We start from the raw sequence: 17,260 nt of genomic DNA, 5'->3' as shown, positions 1-17,260 counted from the left end.
CGGAGAAAGACACGATGATCATCTACTTTCAGATCTGGTTCTGGTGAGATTGATTTCCAGTGCAGATCTCGCGGGGCCCTGCCAAGTTAACACTGCCTCAGTATGTTCTTTCCCGTGGTTTCCACTGACTGACTCTTGCTAGCTGGCTGGCTGGCTGGCCATTATGTTGGCTCATGCTCGGTGCTCTCCTATGCTTTTTTCTTCTTTTTTTTTTTTTTTTTTTTCACTTGTGTTGGTCTCGTAGGGCTAGAAAACCATGTTGTCTTTGCATTCCAGGTCTTGGTTCGTACATTTGAGGTATGCTTTGGAAATTAGGGCTACTATTCAAGACCTCCTTGACTTAAGTTAGTATCTATCTCGTGCGGTGTCTACATCTATAAGTACATGCATTTGATCTGTTCAAAACTACTGTCTTTCTATATCTTAATGGAAACGTCAATAAGCAGTATAAGACCCATGACACCTTTTGATATCCCGCTTCTTGACGTCAGAAGTATACACTGCATACCACCAGTTGTTATCTCCTTGGAGACTGTGTATCAGACAGAGTTTCGGCCTTTATCATTAACAGTATCATTCACTCAGTTGCAAATGAGAAAGCGTAGTACATTCAATATGTAGTGATCAACCAAGGATCAGTGTGCGAGTTATGAGTGATTATATGTACCAGGTATCATTGTTATTCAGATACATTGTTCAATAGCATGTGGTCCATGTTCAATGCAGCAATGACTACTGCAACAAAATCGAATCCATTTGATACTAGGTTCTACAATGAAGACAAGAGTCAAGTACAAGTACCCAACCAGATCCATGCATATTTGATATGTCAAGAGTATAATCCTTCTGACATGGACTAGGGCTGACCAACCCTGGATCTTGCATTGCACCACCAGCAAACTACATGTACCTAGCTACCTTGCTTAATATCATCAGCTACTATACGCTGTCAGACGTGGCCGAGCACCTTATATCCCTGCTACTCGGCAGAACATGCGCCTGGAATGATCATGTCAACAGCAAACCCTTTTCTATTATTATTTTTTTTCTCTTTTTGGCCCAATATCAGTATACACATTGTTCTCCCTTAAGACTGACTTCTTTTTTGATTTTTCTTCCCACAGAGTAGCGGACCCCCCGGTGGTGGTGACTGAACCAGGATCATAACGGGTCTGCTATCGTATTTCCAAACTCCAAACGCTATGCTGCACAGAGGCATAAAAAGTAACAAGTAATCTAAACTGAATCAAGCAGGGTCGAGATATTGAACAGATGAAGGAGGAAATAAAAGAAAAGACATAGAAATGGAAATGGGTACCCCTCGTTGTTTCTCAAAGCAACTCTTCGCAGGTCCAGTCCTCGTAACTAAGATCAGTCAGTGTCGTCCTCTTGACTGCGCCAGTCACGAGGCTACTTACTATCCATCCGGCAGATATCTCCTCACAATCAGAGGGATCTTCTTCTGGTTCAACTCCTTGATGGCGATCTGCAGAGGATCCGTCTCGCCTTCCAAATCCACCAGCACCGGCGCGTTCATACTAATCGCGCAGCGTCAGCAAAGCCATACCGCAAACTCAGAACACTCTGAACAAACCTGATCTGCAAAGCGCGCGTACCGAGCACCCGCGCCCTCTCGTACTTGGTCATGTACGGGGTCGTCGTGCGCTCATCGTTCGCCACCTTCTTCTCCCGCTGCTGTTCCATCACTTTGCCCGAATATCCCGCGTTCGGGTCGCCCGAGACGACGACGCGATCGCCATTGACGGCCGGCGCATACGAGTCATCGTCGTATCCTCCATCTGCGCCGTCGGCATCTTCGGGGTTGAGGAAGTCTTCCGGCTCGTTGTCTTCGAACTCCTGCTCGGCAGGCTCGTAGTCGTAACTGTGTGGATTGACTTGTCAGAAGCGGGATTTTACCAACTTGCAACGGGGATATTCGGCCATATCCAGCGGCCCATATCTCTTGCTCCCTCCTTTCTGTTGTCAGAACATGGAAGTGGTTGGTCCCTTACGTTTCCTCAGCGTCGTGTTCCCCGTAGTCAGACATGATGACGATTTTTCAAAAGTTACCCGGAAAAGGAGAGATCAACCGGCGAGGCGAGATAGAGCGAACGAAATGACAGCACCGTGGGCCGAGCAGGATGGCGTCGAGCGAGTAATTGACGTTGCGACTGAAGATTTCGATGTCGCGGGCTATCAGAAAGAAAGACCCGGCGGAAAAAGTTCCTTGAGGGGACGCTAGTCCGCTTTGGGTAGATTGGTCTCACCGCCATACAGTGATCCGGCAGTACTTTTTCGGTATCCTAGGATACATCACTTTTTTTTTTTTTTTCCTCCTCTTGTTTGTTTTCCTCAGCATCCCTGGTATATATCCTCGGTATCTGAATGCCAAAGGCCTGCAGGGGCACTTATCTTGGTGCTTACCGGCGCCATGTCTGTAAAACGAAAGGCCTCAGATCTGTATCTGAATCCGAAAAGAGTGCACAAACAGGAAGATATCGGTGAGCAGTTGGCTCTCATTCAGCAGACAATTAACCATAAACTGACATGATCGTCTTGGTAGACCCAATATATCAAGAGACCCATTCAGACGCCGAGTATGCCTCGTCTGGTGAAAGCGTCAAGTCCAATGATAGCCTCCACGAAACCCCCGCGACGCCCTTCTCGACTACCTCCACCAAATATCCGTCTGAGTTGAAAACTCACCTTTGCCCATTTGACGATTGCACAAAAGCATTCAACCGTCCTGCGCGTCTACAGGAGCATCTGCGCTCCCACAACAACGAGCGACTATTTGAATGCCCCAACGACGATTGCGACAAGACCTTTCTGCGAGCCTCCCATCTGAACCACCACGTTAAGAGTGCCCACACCGGAGTTCGCGATTATGTCTGCGACCGGCCAGGGTGTGGAAAGAGCTTCGTAACCGGCTCTCGACTTCGTCGGCACCAGGCCGCTCACGATGGAAAAGACAAGTACCGCTGTACGGAGTACCCGCCCTGTGAAGAGACCTTCCGGAAGCACTCGACCCTCCAGAAACACGTCATGACCGTGCATCTGAAGCAAAAACCCTTCCAGTGCACGCATATCGACTCCCAGACCGGCGAAGAATGCACCATGGCGTTCGACTCCGCGGGCAATCTCCGCGCCCACGAAAGCCGCGTCCACACCGAGAGGCGCTTCAGCTGCGCGGAGTGCTCGGAGCGCTCGGAGGCAAACGGCTGCCCTGCGGTATCGTTTCCGACCTACGCCCTGCTGCAGTCCCATATCCGAACCATGCATCCCCCCCAGTGTCCCAACTGCGCCATCGTCTGTTCCACAGCCCGTGAACTCCGCCGCCATCTGGAAGTCGCGCACGGCGACGTGACTCTCGAAGACCGCAAAGTCTTCCCCTGTACCGTCGACGGCTGCGATCGCAGCTTTACAAAGAAGGGCAACCTCACCGTCCACGTGCGCACCGTACACCAAGGCGAGAAACGCTTCGCCTGCGGCGAGACAGACCTAGCAGGGTCAAAGAGAGTAGCCGGATGGACCGGCGCAGACGGCTGCGGGAAACGATACGGGAGCAAGCTCGCGCTGGAGGAGCACATCCGCACCGCGCACATGGGCTTCCAAAACGCCAAAGCCGAGCGCCGACAGCGTCTCAGCGGCGCCAAGACCCACAAGAACCCTCCCACGTCCACGAGAGGACCGGGCCTCTCGGCCCTAGCGGCCCTCACAGGCGAGGGATACGCCGAGGAGTCCGGCCGTCACATCACGTGCTTCGCAGAGGACTGCCCGCATCGCTTCTACCGGAACTACGACCTGTGGGTGCACATGGGCAGCAAGCACCAGTGCAGCGCAGACGAAGTCCGCGATCTGTTCATGCGGCGCGCACTGCTATCCGGCGACGACGAGCCGCTCACGAGTGACATCCTCGGCATCTACGGTCTGGACCTAGACATCGACGATCCGGCCTCGTCTTGCGGCGCATTCCAGCTAGACGGGACGGCAATGGCAACAACCACAACCACAGCAACCGATCTAGGCCACGACAGCGCAGACCTGAACCTACAAACCAGTGGACTCCCCGAGTTCAACTCCGACCTAATGATGCAAGATGATACTTCCAAGATACCCTTTGATGATGACATGGCGATGATTGATCCGCTGCTAGCTTACAACATGATGAATGATTAATCAAGTCTGGGCTACCCTTTATGACATATATGAAATAATACTTTTTCTTTTCTTTCTTTCTATCGTTGTCTTCTCCCTGTCTCTTTTCTTCGATCGAATACTTGCCGTTTTGTGCACTGAAAGATTGGCTATTAGATATACACTCTACTAAAACTAATCCAGTAAACTGCAATGCACTGTGAACGACATTCTGATCTAGACATACTTCTCAACCAGTAGATGTCCAAGCCCACCCAAAACATAAATCTACAAAGCCAGAGAAGTCAAGAAATCAACCACAGCAAACAAACACCAGCACGTATACCCCAACGCCTGCAAAGCAAACAAAGTATATATCTATCTATCTACCAGCCTATACATTGAGTCTTCACACTACTGGCGAGACCATTGCAAGATTTAGTATACCAACTGGTTATACTGTTGCATCTACCTCCTACCTAGACATTTACGTATCTTGTCCATTCCAAAAAGACATACAGATAGTGGGTATGAGAGGAGAGGGGAGATGTACTAAACTCTAGGTAGATATCTATCATCTCACGCGCAATTAGCGACTTCTGTGCGCACCTCGCGTAATGTCAAGTGCACTTCTTGAGAAGAGAATTAGAAAAAGCTTTAGCATGTATTCGTTCATCCATTTATCCGTTCTAGTCATTCTTCCATTCCTGGAAAAGCCAAAGAAATAGTTGTGGCGAATGTGACTAGCTAGCTAGCTACATAGTATGCTACGCATGTATGTACCACGTTTATCAGGAGAGCTGACTTTTTTCTTTCTTTTTCTTTTTAGCTGAAAACACAATTTATTCTTCTTCCTGGTTGAAAACACAAAGCCTTTCATCTCTGTTTGGTTTTTTCTTTTTTTTTTATTGTCCCTCTGGTTTACTTTCTTTGGCCTAGTCTTTTGTTTGGGTATCTTCTTGATAAGACAAACGCTTATAGGTCCTAACCCTGAGAGCTCTTCTTGGCTGCTTGGTGAATAGATGGCCGGTGATGAGTGGAGATTTGTCTGGAAAAGCGGTAGCAAGGCGAGAGACAGAGAGAAGAAAAGAGAGAGAGAGAGAGAGAGAGAGACAAATACGAGTACACAAGGAATAAAATCAAGCCAGTCTGATAGAAAGAAACAAGGCACCAACCCAGATGGGCCTGCGCGTCGGGCTGGATGTTCAATCAAGACTGCCAACGCTAATTCATTCAGTCGTTCTAGTGTTTCGTTTTGGGGGTATGGGGAGGAACCTGTAGATTGCCGTTGCTGTCGCTGTCGCCTACACTACGTCCGTTGTGCGAGCAATCTAGCTACTAGCGTCGTGATCGTTCTTGTTGGGGTGGATGCTGTTCACGAACTCGGCGAGCTCGGCTTCCACTTCTGGACAGGAGATGCACTCTTCGGCGTAGGCGAGCGGGGAATTAGTCAGTGGGCCGCCCTGGAAAGAGAAGAGTACGTCGTTAGCTTTACTGCTCGAGCTAGATGTTGAATGGGTGAGCTTGCCTGGTCGTCGTTGAAAGCTTGTTCCCCGCGGAGACGCAGGAGAGGATCATCTGTGTGGACTCGCAAGCTAGGACGAGGAACATTCAGACGACTGGGAACGTCAGGAGAGCTTCCAGGCGGCTGGGACTCACTGCGGGGAGCAGGTGGGTCTGAGAGTTGGAAACTCTGGGCCGCTTCATCCTTCTCCTTCTTCTTCAGAAGGGAAACCTCCTCTTCCAGCCCCTTAGCCACAACGAAGTTCGACCTCCACACATCCATAAAGTAGTCCGCGTTAGAGAGCTGGGGATCTCCGAGGCGGAGATGCACAGGTGTCTGCATGCGGGACATGACCCCGTTGTTGCTGACTCTGATCTGGGAGAGCTGGCGCAGGAAGCAGACGTAGGGCTCCTTGGCAGACTTAGAAGGCCTGTGGGCGGTAAAGTGGCGGGCGATGTCACAGTACAGGTGGACGGCGGCCTGGCCCCTGGCCACGCTGAGCCAGATGGCGAGCTTGAGCAGCAGGCTGAGGGCTCCGTTGTTGTGTTGCTCGGACGGCCAGACGCACAGGTCTCCTTGCTCTGCTTTGGCGGAGGAGGAGTGCGGGATATCCGGGGCGATGGGAGGCAGCCAGCCTGACGAGCGCGCTCTGTCTGGCATGTTCTCGCATACGTAGGATTTGTACAGTTGGTGGAAGCTGGTGGCTTCGAGGTCGGTCTTGGGAAAGCCGTCCCAGTCTGCTGTGGCTTTGCAGGCGTCCAGACGGTGCTGTCTGATGCTGAGGATGGATGTGCGTTCGGTGCTGACGGGGAGGTCGGTATACATGGCTCCTAGAGACATTTTATCAACCTATGTTTGTTTAGAAGGTTGGTGGTGGAAGTGACTTACTATCTTCGTCGTCTGACTCCAAAGCGGTCATGATGTCCTTCTTGAACTGTTCGATGACCTCCACCGACGCAGCCAGCTGCTTATAGACGATGCCGCTGTCCTTCCGCCGGGTATTCACCCAGTAGATAGGCACCGACGTGTCCCCACGCAGGGGAGCCACCAGCTTTCTCAGCATCTCGATCTCAGAAACAAAGTAGGTGACATCGACCAAGCTAGTCTCGCTGAGAGTGGGGATGTTCTGCGTGTGATAGCGAGCGTTGAGCCAAGTCTCCAACGCGATCTGGATCTTTTCAATCTCGCCGCAGTCTAGGAGCAGGATCACGAGAAGGTGCTTGTAGGACCCGGGGAAAATACTGGCAGACAGACCTGGGAGATAGGCGAGGACTTCCCGGTCGAACGTGCCCGGGTCGAAGCCCTTGGAGAACATGCCCATAATTTCGTCGATCTGTTCGCTGGCCACTTCGGTCATTGCCCTGACTCTGGATTCCTCAAACTGACGAGTGTCTCTGCCAGGCTCATAAGGTATGTCTATGGGGGAGGAGGGCTTCTCGTCCTCTGAGGAGTTGGAGATGGAGTCCGGGGCGACGTTGCTGGTAGACATTGTGGCAGGGGGACACAAGGCTGTCTATTTTGATAATGGATTGATGACTGTAACCCCAAAATTGTAATTGACCAAAATATGAAAGACAAACAAAAGGAACAAAACGAAGAAAGCCAGGAATAGTAATGAGGGGTGTGTTTGAGATTTAGGGAATAAACAAGAGGTTGTCAAAGAGGTCACAGAAAATGATATAGGTAGAAGATGTAGAGGAACCAAGAGAATCAAAGGCTCAGAAATAAGAGAAGAGATAGGAAAAGAGAGAAGGAGAGAGAGAAGAAGAAAAAGGGAAGAATGAGAAGAAGAGGGGATTATATGTCCAAGTGAATATTTATATCAGTGAATGAGTTACTACAATTGTCCACCCTACTAGTCACTACACATAGTGACCTCTCTCTGCTAGGATGGTGAGCAAAAATTTGCCCGACCAGGATATCAAGTCTATCTGATTTCATTTTTTTTATTTTCTGATATTTTTCTATTCCTTGATAATGCATTCTGGTTGCACCTCTAAGAATAATCTAAGGCTAAGTAGGCAGGATCAGCATCATCAGGCACGCTGGTACCTTTGGCAGTAGCCAGAGGGTGATGCGGAGCAGGCTGTACTTGATCTAGCCATATTTCCCCTTGGTCTGCCTTTCAGATAGATATCTGTATTCTGTCCTACTATTATGAATAGTCTGGTTTCTGTAGTTGCTTGTCAGGATGCTCGGAATGTTTTGAGTATCTACTGGTTAACTAAAGTTGAAGGATATAATAATCTATGGAAATAAAGGCTTTGAAGATTGCGGAGCGTAGAATACATCAAACAATCCATTGTATGAAAGAAAGGAAAAAATAGTAATGACAATGGCAATGACAATGATTATAGATGAGGTATATCAATGAATAGAAACAAAAACGATAAATCAAACAAAATAGAAAAACTAGGTACGGCTGGAATGCACAAGCCAACCCAGTAATCTGTGACACTTGCTTTCCGCCCAATCACCACGTCCCAATTATATTGATGCAGAATTGCAGGTAGTTATCTCAGTAAACAGCAGACTGACAGCCAAAAAGGCATGAAAACTGCTAACAGTACTAAATGTATCCAGCAATAGACAGCGTCACTGGACCAAAATGTCGCTTTAACCAGACAGACCCCTTGGTCTGATTCATCCGAACTGCACATGTAGGCTTGGCAGCTGGGACTTCTGGCGTTGCGCTGATGCACATTCTGAACACATGTTCAAAATGTACATTAGCGCATTAGCCACTGTGACACTAGGTTAGGACCCACGCCCAGCTTAGCTGTAGCCCCGTGACACTCTCAGACATCAGGACATGGCACTAGGCGAGTGACCTAGGAAATCAGGAACCAGAGGATAGGACATAGACAGTGCCATTTCTACTGGAAATCCCTAACATACAATAAGCATCAATGGATAGAATGTAAGTTCCGGACGCTGGTATATCAAGCAGACCCGACAAAGATGACATAAAACGTAGCTAGAGGGTAAAGACAGCCCCTCATGACAGGGAGAGCGGCATGTTGATCATCTGCGGTTGACTTGATCCAGAGAGAGACTTGGTTAGGTCCAGAGTAGGACTGTCGTGAACATATGGATCTCGCCCTCGATGTTGACGGGGTCACGGTCTGTCATATATAGGCAGACCCCCGTGGCTGAGAGTTAACTTCAACTACACTTCGGACATTGCTCGGGTGAACGCCGAGCTCTAGCAGTGACATTTTCCGGGCTTCGAGGCGAGACTGTCAGTTTATGCGATTCAAGTGATCGGGCTACCCCTGCCATCGGATGGTCTAAGATATTTTGACCCGATTCTAAGGCGTTTTTCCTTCCTCTAGTTACACGATCGCGGTTCGAGGTACAGCCCGCTTGGTGTGTAGTACTTGGTAGGAATATCTTCGACCTGGTCAGAGGGATAGTACATTGACCAAATGGATGGATGACTTGGTAATGTTGTTAGTCAGGTTGATGGGATGGCATGAAGAAGGATCCAATCTGGTTTAAACCGTCTGTGATTGACATATATAGGGAGTATATCAGTAAGGTTGCTTACTTAGGCAGGTACCAGTATTCAGCATCATATCTAGGTCATGGTGGAATCAGCTGACTTGTACTTTCCCCATTGATATTTTGACTTTTCTGGCAATCTTGCAATCTGGCAATCTGGAAACCCTTTGCAACCTTTCCATTACTGCAGGTTTATCAGTTTCATCACAACTGTTCACCGATTCATCACTATTCTTGACCATTTATCGTCCTTCAACAGTACCATTCACTCGACACATCATTCATATAGCAGAGACCGTTTCTGTTGGCATCCTTACCGTGTTCTGTGGATTAAGTGGAGTGTGTTCTGTTCATCCTGAAAATGGTACGTTGTCTCTACAGGATGGCACCTTGGTTCACATGGACGACTTCATGGATGGGTTTGTATACAGTACATATACTAACCGTGCTATCCTTTCAGCTCACTGAACCGACAGACAAGGCTTCTAGGCTGTCCAGCTCCAAGCAGGCAAAGAAAGTCGTCAAGTTCAATCTCCTTAATCCCACAGGAGACACACGAGACTCGAACCAGTGTCAAGATGAACCCATACAAGTGAAAGACTCGCAGAATACTGCTCAGGAGATCGCCAGCTCCTCCGAGGAACAGGCAAAACTGCGGACCGAGAACGACATTCTTCGGGCTGAGTGTGCAAGGCTCGAGACGAACTGGGATGAGTTGTTTGAGTTACTCGGTGAAAAGCAGTCTCGCCTCACGGCGCGGATTGAACAGCTTCAATCCGAGAAACAGCGTCTTGCGGAACAGGCTGCACAGATGGAGAGTTCAGGCTATATAGAAGCAGAAGAGGAATCGGATGACTAGTGCAGAGTGCCCCAAGATGAAAGGAAAGCTTGATGTAATAGAGCAGAAATTGTCTGAAAGTAGAAGAGTGATCGAGTTTGCGTCCCGTTTTCTTTGACACGGTTGCTTGCGCTTGTTTTCGGAGAGGGATGGATTAATCGGGTAGGCTTTAAATTGGTATGACGGTTATATAAATTATCTTTACTTGTCAGGTTGAACGTTAAATCCAATCAAATAATTAAATCCAAAAATATAGTCATAGTTTTGTTATCCACCATCCGCAAGAACCCGGTAGTCCATTCTCGACATCGCCAGAAACAACACTGACCTCATCCTGACACTATCCTGTTATCACAGGCAGTTGCCCTATAAGATCCCAGACCATGCTCTCCTTTCTTCTACCTTCTCTCACTTCTTTCTTCTCTTCCATCCTGGTCTTCACTCAAGCAACAACTCAACAACCGAACTCCCAAGTCACCAAAGGCCTGCTATATTCTGCAAATATATCAAAAATCAGACTCCTAAGTCACTGAAGATCTACTACAAGCTGCAGATATATCCACCGATGTTAGCTGGATACTATCATCCTATTAAGTATTGATCCCTTATTACCCGATTGAAATCATATGGCTAACGGCGTAACCATTGCTAGAAGACCTGGTGACTGTGTTGCTCTAGAACATATGATCTGTGTCTCTCTCTGCTGGATGATATTCTTTTACAGCCTTGTGCAAGATACCCTGTCTGTAGCAGCAAACAGGCCGCTCAACGAAGTAAACATGGTATGTCGTCTTTCTAACGGTAAGTTGTCTTTACAGGATGTAGCCTTGATCCGCCTGGACAACTTCATAACTGAGTGTATACATATACATACTGACGTGTCTCCCTTTCAGGGGATACCCACTGCAAACCTCCCGCGCAAGCGGCCGACAGACGAGGCTATTACGTTGCTCATTCCTAGCCAGGCAATTTCCGCCGCCGACTCCGAGCCGGGTAATCCCACGGCAGACTTCCGCGACTGCAGCGACTGCAGCCAGTGGTCAGATGAATCCAAAGTGGTGGAAATCTCGCAGAAGGCTGCTGACGCGATAGTCAATTTCTCCACGCATGAACGGGAGGTGAACCATTTGGAGGACGAGTTGGAGGAACACTATGAGAAGACGAACCACCTGATGGCGCAGATCGAGCAACAGGTGCTCGATTGCAAGCTTCTTGAGAAACAGTTTGCGGAGATCAGGGCCGTGATACCACGACACTAGAGGAGCACGGTTTAGAGGGAGACTGGTCAGTATCCGAGTGGATACGCGTTAGGTTAGTTGAATTCCGATCAAGAATGACCACTCGGCGACATAATTTATCTAGACATTTTTGGTTTCGGGCTCTGTGAGTCATCGTTTATAACATCTTATGTTGGAACACAATTGTGCGGCGCGTTGGCCTTCTATCCTACCAAATCCATGGCAAGTTTAAACATTGCGATGTAGAGACTTGCCTTTTTTTTTTCTTGTATTAACACCAACAAGGACATGCAATAAACTCCGACTCGGAGATTTCCCCGAAGCCAGACTCGGGGATAAGTACTGTGGAATCAATCCCATGTATTGAATGAAGCCCCACGTGGCGCGCCATCGTAAAGGAGTAACAAATCGAGAGACGAGATATGAATCTCCACAGTTGGACAACCCGGTAACCCCACATGGGAGAGTCGGCTCTCGGATATCGCAAGATCCACTGGGGAGTCGGAGAAGACCAAGTACGTGCATAGCTCGGATTTGATTCGAGCACGATCCGGTTAGTTCAAGCTTAGCCATCGTGTGGCCCCGCATGGCCTGCAATTGAATGCGACTAGAGACATGGATTTCGGTCTAAACAGAAAAGAGAATGAAAAAATTAGGGGCATTATAAATCAACGCACTTTTCTTCCTTTCGTTTTTGTTCATCCGTCTATTCTACCGTCTCTGGTTTTTTCTTAATTTTTATAAGAGAGTCGATTGTTTCATCTGTTTCCTCGCTTTCTGTCTGTTCAGACCACGACATTGCAGATACGAAAATGTCCGACGCTGATACAGAAAAGAAGGCCGTGGAGGCCTCGACAACAGCGGGTTCCGATGACCACGAGCCCGTGTTTGATACTGGCCTGACGCCATGGCTGCAGGTGTTCGGTGCATGGTTCCTCTTCTTCAACTCATGGTATTTCTCCTTCTTCTTCTAGACGAGGGTAGATCATACTGACCAGATACAGGGGCGTCATCAACACCTGGGGAGCCTTCCAGACATACTACGAACAGACCATCCTGTCCGATACACCGTCATCCTCCATCGCCTGGATTGGATCCCTGCAGTCCTTCCTGCTGATGTTATTCGGCGTCGTCACCGGCCCCCTCTTCGACGCGGGTTACTTCCGCGCCCTCCTCGGGTTCGGCACCATCGTGCTGCCATTCGGCCTGATGATGGCCAGTATCTCGTCCCAGTTCTGGCACCTCATCCTCGCGCAGGGGATCTGCGTCGGTCTGGCGGCCGGCTGCCTGTTCGTCCCCTCGGTGGCCGTCCTCCCCCAGTACTTCCAGCGAAAGCGTGGTCTAGCCAACGGCATCGCCGCCTCCGGGAGCAGCATCGGCGGCGTCATCTACCCCATCATGTTCAACCAGCTGCAGCAACAAGTAGGGTTCCCCTGGGCGACGCGGGCCATCGCCTTCGTCTGCTTCGGCACCTGTCTCATCAGCTTCAGCCTCATGCGCATGCGCTTCCAGCCCAAGCAGAAGCGTAAGCTCGTCCAGCTGTCCGCCTTCAAGGAACCCGCCTTCTGCCTCTTCTGCCTCGGCATGTTCCTCGGCTTCCTGGGATTCTACAACTTCCTCTTCTACGTCCAGTCCTACGCCATCGAAACAGGCATCGTCGACTCCCACCTAGGCTTCTACCTCCTCGCTATGCTCAACGCCGGCTCCACCTTCGGCCGCGTCTTCCCCAACCTCGTCGCCGACCACATCGGGCCCCTCAACGTCCTCACCCCCGCCGTCACAGCAACCGCGATCCTCGCCTTTGCCTGGCTCGGCGTCCACAACGTCCCGGGCATCATCGTCCTTTCCGTCCTCTACGGTCTCACCTCGGGGGGGTTCGTCTCCCTGCCCCCGGTCGTAATGATCACCCTGACCAAGGACCTGGGCGACTTGGGAACGCGTCTGGGCATGGTTTTTGCCGTTACCTCCATCGGCCTGCTGATCGGGACGCCCATCGGCGGCGCCATCCTCAGCGATACGCACCAGTATATGGGCGTCCAGCTGTTCACGGCGTGCTGTCTCATCACTTCAGCGGTGGTGTTTGCCACGTTGCGATTTATCCGCACGGGAGCGCATCTTCGCATTCGGACATAGGGTCACATATCAAACGATCCCCACCATAAAACATCCACAGGTCCGATAACACTACCCGTGTGGTTGTCCGGCCTGTATAACCACGCACCAGTCGTGCGATTCTTACTACGGATCGCTTTCGATCTTCCTGTGCGCTCTACCAAAGCCTGCTCCACCGATAGCGAGGAGATGAACCAGGATGAGCCTGCCTTGGCAGCGGCTGGTCATAGACAGGACATGTGCATGGTCGAAATTACGGCCGGCGTGGTTTTGAACAGCCAACTAGGCGCATCCTGGTCACAACCAGGTATATCTACTGGCCCATCGGCCAACAGTCAGAAACATGGCTAAATAATAGAACATACAACCACTCCGTGGTACATACATCAAGTTACACACCGCAGGCATCACAAACACCCAAACATAGACACACTCCTATATAATGCCAAATAATGCCAAATGATGCCATGTATATATAAATTCTAAATTATGCTCGGAATCCCAAAAGAACCAAACTCCCAATGCTAAAACCACTCCCCGCTCCACCCAACTAAACTAAGACACATCCTCCGGGTTCACCAAAAAGTCCTCCCCCTTCTCCCTCACATGCTCCAGCTTCTTATCCCGACTACACGGCTTGCGCATGTCGTAGGCATCCTCGCCCGATTCGGACATTCCCGATGGATCGTCACTGTAGTAATTGACGACTCTGCGGAAGACGGAGTATCTGTTTCCGTTAGTCATATCTCGCATATAGACATGTGCCAGCTAGCATTCTATCCAGTAGATAGATAGATAGATGAGAGGAGGAGGAAACATACCCCATCCCCTTGTACATATCCACCGCGATCTTATTGCCCGCCCGCACATAAAGATCCACAAACCAAGCGTCGTTGATATCGGAGCCGCTCTCGAGCCGCTCGGTCAGACGGCGCGCGTGGCCGAGTCGGCGCCAGGCGGGCGCAACGGTCAGCACGGTGATGTGGCCGTGCCAGGGGGTGTAGTGTTCCGAGTGACGCATGGAGGGGTGTTGTTCTTCGAGCTTGCCCATGACTGATTTGTTAACATTATATACTTCACACATATTTAATACTGTATATATATGTATATATACCGTATATGTAAGAGAGTAATACGTACTATATCCAACAATCCCATCCCGCCGGTCCGTCACCCCGCTGAAGAGCGACGGCCAGCGCATCATGTAGTTGAGGTAGAAACCGAGGTCATAGTTCTCGGTCAGGGGGTCGAGGTTGGTCTGGTTGAGGTTGAAGATGTCGAGGGGCGACATGCGCCGGATTGAACTCATGGTGTGAATTGAGTGCTGAATTGGAGATGAAGCTGAAGCTGAACTGACAAACGTGGGGAAAGAAACGGAGCTCAAAATTCCCGATTGGGGCTTGGACGGTCACGGGACTTGTGCTGTTTTCTGACTCAGCTGTTCATAAATCGAAGACAGGAATAATGAATCCATTCATGGTTTGATCCTGATCCAATCCATGGTTTCATTTCTCTCCAGTCTTACTCCATACTGTCCTGTTCTTTTACCCTTGGCATCTTGTTTAGTTGGATAGAAAGCATCCCGGTGATGCGATCGTGCTGCAGTCGGCTTGGAAACTGTGAAACAGCTTAATCCCCCTCGGTGCCTTCTACTTCTTCCCCCCCCCTTGCCGATATCTCCATCAGGACTTGCAGATGCCAATTTACCAATCATAACATAAATCCATCCATTCTCCTTGGATCTCGTGGTTGATGCTCTGAACTGCATGACATCGTCAATTTTCTTACCTAACCAGTTGTCATACTATATTCGGAATCAGAATAAAAAATGCCCGCCATCCCACCCTCTCCCCTGAGCATATCTCACCGCCACAATCGCAGTCGATCCTCGAACCTCGACCTCGACTCCCCCATCTCCCCCGGTGTCTACACCTCCAATGGGTTCTCACACAGTCCCCTCCAATCCCCTCGTCATCAAAACCACCTCTCTCACACCATGAACGGATCCCAGCGGATGTCCGGCGACTTCGGCGACGCCGCTGACGCCGCCGCCGGCGGCGATGGTGGGGGAGGAGGGCTGGGCAATCTGGCCGACGAGCTAGCCGACGCCTGGGAAGCCGAAGAGAGTGGCTACGGATACGTCTCGGGGCAGGAGATGGAGAACATTCCCGCGGATCATCATACCCAGCATGCGGCAGCGACCAGCGACTCCGAAGATGGCTACCACATGGTCGGCGCCAGGACCCCCTCGTCCGGCTACGACTCCGAACGAGGCTCCCTGCAGCCCCCAAAGCCTAAAGCCCGCAACGGCGGCCCCGCCTCCCACCGACAACATCGTCGCCATGAGTCGCACTACGACGGCTCCGACTATGGCAATGACTCTGACCTCGACGAGTCCGCGGATATCTCGCCCGGTTTGGAGAGCCAGATGGCGGAGGTGGAGAGTCTCGCGAGAAGGGGCCTCGAGAATAACGGGAGTGAGAATGACCATGTCATTGCTCGGGCTGTGACGGCGTTGCAGGATCTTGGAGGCCAGAGCGGGGTGGAAAATAATGCCATGAGGTACGTCCCTCCCCCTTTATTCTATCTTCTATGACCATACCGCCGGTGAATTCCCATCCAGTCCACTAATTAACAAACAATGCAATCAGACTCATCACCGCACACTCCTCCATCACTTCACATCTTACCCACCAAACCCGAGCGCTCCAAACCCTAACCCACCCCCTCCTATTCTCCCCCTTTCCGCTCCTCTCCGCCGACGCAATCGACGCCCTCATCCCCCTGATCGACGACGAACTCCTCCCCACCCTCCCCTACCCCTTTCCCGCCGACCAGAACCGCCCCTCCCGCCCCTCCAGCACCACAACCACCACCACCATATCCTCCCGCCCAACCACCCCCGCCCACAACCCCCTCGTCTCCCTCCAAACCCTCATCGCCCAAACCTCAGACATCACCCTCTCCCTGCGCAGCCTAAGCGACACCCTCTACGAATCCCGCCAGCTAACAGCGACCGCCTCGCGCCGACTGCGTTCCGCGCGCGAACTCGTCGCCGACCTCCGCCGCGAGGACGAAGCGCGCGAGGAGGGAACCCGCTGGATCGAAAAGGGCGACTGGGACACCCGCATCCGCGAACGCACTGCCGGCAGGGAGTGCGGAGACGTCGTCAGTGGCTTTGAGGCTGTCTGTGGCGAGTGGAGGGAGAGGTTGTTTGGGGCTGCTGCTGCCGGGGGGGAGGTTGCTGCTGCTTAACTTGTCCCTTTTTCTCTCTCTTTCTCTCTCTCTCTCTCTCTCTCTCTCTCTCTCTCTCTCTCTCTCTCTCTCTTTGGCCTTGGCGCTTTCCCATATTGTGGTTGGCTAAAAGTTGGAAACGATTTTTTCAACCGTTCGTCTACCTGTCCGTCTGTATATGTGAGGTTGATATTGGCCTTTTTTTTCACCCTTACATACTACATACTATACTACATCTATACATACATAGTACATACCCCTTTTATTTGTCTTCTTGTGTCTGTCTGTCTGTCTGTCTGTCTGATTTTCTTATCTCTCATTTATCTTTTCTTTTTTGCATGTTCTTTCTGTTTCCGTGCCACTTTTCTGTCAGTATATACTATATTATATACATCCATACATACATTTAGATAGATCCCGCTATGTTGTTTAGTATCAAAGTCGTCAGTCAAGTTAGCTCCATGGGCACAGATGCTACTGACTACTGTATTGAACAGTTTATACAGCATCATCAGTATAGCTTTCCTTCTTCCCCTTCTTCTTCTATTACTACCACTACTACTGCTGCTGCTGCTACTAACAGCGGACTACCTACTACTTATCTTTTCAAAGGTAAAAATGTAAACAAGGCATTCAATAATAAACATAAATTAGATTATAAAAGAAACCGGACGATAAATCCCTACAATACCT

The 17,260-nt window shown here is 50.2% G+C and overlaps 8 protein-coding genes across 8 annotated transcripts; 5 read left to right on the top strand and 3 right to left on the bottom strand.

The window, feature by feature from the left end:
* Positions 1-1,011: 1,011 nt before the first annotated feature.
* Positions 1,012-2,150, bottom strand: BDW47DRAFT_108950 (DNA-directed RNA polymerase core subunit RPO26). The gene is made up of 4 exons (XM_024813352.1): positions 2,013-2,150; positions 1,595-1,882; positions 1,419-1,538; positions 1,012-1,365 (listed from the first exon to the last, which is right to left on the bottom strand). Exons 1-4 carry the CDS (start codon positions 2,045-2,047, stop codon positions 1,332-1,334), a joined length of 477 nt encoding a protein of 158 aa, XP_024670219.1. The 5' UTR covers positions 2,048-2,150; the 3' UTR covers positions 1,012-1,331.
* Positions 2,151-2,345: 195 nt separating this feature from the next.
* BDW47DRAFT_132862 (C2H2-type zinc finger protein) lies at positions 2,346-4,179 on the top strand (the record flags this gene model as incomplete). Its single annotated transcript, XM_024817680.1, has 2 exons — positions 2,346-2,501; positions 2,564-4,179. The coding sequence occupies exons 1-2, from the start codon at positions 2,432-2,434 to the stop codon at positions 4,177-4,179; spliced, it is 1,686 nt and encodes a 561-aa protein (XP_024670218.1). The 5' UTR covers positions 2,346-2,431.
* A 1,289-nt stretch (positions 4,180-5,468) lies between these two features.
* Positions 5,469-7,130, bottom strand: BDW47DRAFT_127371 (uncharacterized protein; the record flags this gene model as incomplete). Its single annotated transcript, XM_024816703.1, has 3 exons — positions 5,469-5,600; positions 5,747-6,471; positions 6,530-7,130. The coding sequence occupies 3 exons, from the start codon at positions 7,128-7,130 to the stop codon at positions 5,469-5,471; spliced, it is 1,458 nt and encodes a 485-aa protein (XP_024670217.1).
* A 2,222-nt stretch (positions 7,131-9,352) lies between these two features.
* BDW47DRAFT_51954 (uncharacterized protein) lies at positions 9,353-10,125 on the top strand. The gene is made up of 2 exons (XM_024819217.1): positions 9,353-9,509; positions 9,606-10,125. Exons 1-2 carry the CDS (start codon positions 9,507-9,509, stop codon positions 10,002-10,004), a joined length of 402 nt encoding a protein of 133 aa, XP_024670216.1. The 5' UTR covers positions 9,353-9,506; the 3' UTR covers positions 10,005-10,125.
* A 294-nt stretch (positions 10,126-10,419) lies between these two features.
* BDW47DRAFT_108946 (uncharacterized protein) lies at positions 10,420-11,395 on the top strand. The gene is made up of 3 exons (XM_024813351.1): positions 10,420-10,577; positions 10,636-10,765; positions 10,877-11,395. Exons 1-3 carry the CDS (start codon positions 10,549-10,551, stop codon positions 11,240-11,242), a joined length of 525 nt encoding a protein of 174 aa, XP_024670215.1. The 5' UTR covers positions 10,420-10,548; the 3' UTR covers positions 11,243-11,395.
* A 638-nt stretch (positions 11,396-12,033) lies between these two features.
* On the top strand, positions 12,034-13,354 carry BDW47DRAFT_132861 (MCT family MFS transporter; the record flags this gene model as incomplete). The annotated part of the gene is made up of 2 exons (XM_024817679.1): positions 12,034-12,173; positions 12,226-13,354. 2 exons carry the CDS (start codon positions 12,034-12,036, stop codon positions 13,352-13,354), a joined length of 1,269 nt encoding a protein of 422 aa, XP_024670214.1.
* A 396-nt stretch (positions 13,355-13,750) lies between these two features.
* BDW47DRAFT_108944 (peptide alpha-N-acetyltransferase complex B subunit NAT3) lies at positions 13,751-14,668 on the bottom strand. Its single transcript, XM_024813350.1, has 3 exons — positions 14,474-14,668; positions 14,155-14,386; positions 13,751-14,060 (listed from the first exon to the last, which is right to left on the bottom strand). Exons 1-3 carry the CDS (start codon positions 14,640-14,642, stop codon positions 13,889-13,891), a joined length of 573 nt encoding a protein of 190 aa, XP_024670213.1. The 5' UTR covers positions 14,643-14,668; the 3' UTR covers positions 13,751-13,888.
* Positions 14,669-14,841: 173 nt separating this feature from the next.
* BDW47DRAFT_108943 (uncharacterized protein) lies at positions 14,842-16,607 on the top strand. Its single transcript, XM_024813349.1, has 2 exons — positions 14,842-15,895; positions 15,985-16,607. Exons 1-2 carry the CDS (start codon positions 15,162-15,164, stop codon positions 16,586-16,588), a joined length of 1,338 nt encoding a protein of 445 aa, XP_024670212.1. The 5' UTR covers positions 14,842-15,161; the 3' UTR covers positions 16,589-16,607.
* The last annotated feature ends 653 nt before the right edge of the window (positions 16,608-17,260 follow it).

Source organism: Aspergillus candidus (assembly GCF_002847045.1).
Source record: "Aspergillus candidus strain CBS 102.13 unplaced genomic scaffold BDW47scaffold_37, whole genome shotgun sequence".
In the NCBI taxonomy this organism is placed as follows: Eukaryota; Fungi; Ascomycota; class Eurotiomycetes; order Eurotiales; family Aspergillaceae; genus Aspergillus; species Aspergillus candidus.
This window is presented reverse-complemented; position numbering and strand designations above follow the sequence as displayed.

What these genes read in the sequence shown, in the direction of transcription:
- BDW47DRAFT_108950 (XM_024813352.1), bottom strand. Translation starts at nt 2,047, where the DNA reads ATGTCTGACTACGGGGAACACGACGCTGAGGAAAC. An exon ending in ACGCGCGCTTTGCAGATCAG is followed by an intron (nt 1,539 to 1,594) that starts GTTTGTTCAGAG and finishes CTGCGCGATTAG; the next exon opens with TATGAACGCGCCGGTGCTGG. An exon ending in AGATATCTGCCGGATGGATA is followed by an intron (nt 1,366 to 1,418) that starts GTAAGTAGCCTC and finishes GACTGATCTTAG; the next exon opens with TTACGAGGACTGGACCTGCG.
- BDW47DRAFT_108943 (XM_024813349.1), top strand. Translation starts at nt 15,162, where the DNA reads ATGCCCGCCATCCCACCCTCTCCCCTGAGCATATCTCACCGCCACAAT. An exon ending in GTGGAAAATAATGCCATGAG is followed by an intron (nt 15,896 to 15,984) that starts GTACGTCCCTCC and finishes CAATGCAATCAG; the next exon opens with ACTCATCACCGCACACTCCT.
- BDW47DRAFT_108944 (XM_024813350.1), bottom strand. Translation starts at nt 14,642, where the DNA reads ATGAGTTCAATCCGGCGCATGTCGCCCCTCGACATCTTCAACCTCAAC. An exon ending in GGATGGGATTGTTGGATATA is followed by an intron (nt 14,387 to 14,473) that starts GTACGTATTACT and finishes TTAACAAATCAG; the next exon opens with TCATGGGCAAGCTCGAAGAA. An exon ending in GATATGTACAAGGGGATGGG is followed by an intron (nt 14,061 to 14,154) that starts GTATGTTTCCTC and finishes TAACGGAAACAG; the next exon opens with ATACTCCGTCTTCCGCAGAG.
- BDW47DRAFT_108946 (XM_024813351.1), top strand. Translation starts at nt 10,549, where the DNA reads ATGTTAGCTGGATACTATCATCCTATTAA. An exon ending in GGATACTATCATCCTATTAA is followed by an intron (nt 10,578 to 10,635) that starts GTATTGATCCCT and finishes AACCATTGCTAG; the next exon opens with AAGACCTGGTGACTGTGTTG. An exon ending in CGCTCAACGAAGTAAACATG is followed by an intron (nt 10,766 to 10,876) that starts GTATGTCGTCTT and finishes TCTCCCTTTCAG; the next exon opens with GGGATACCCACTGCAAACCT.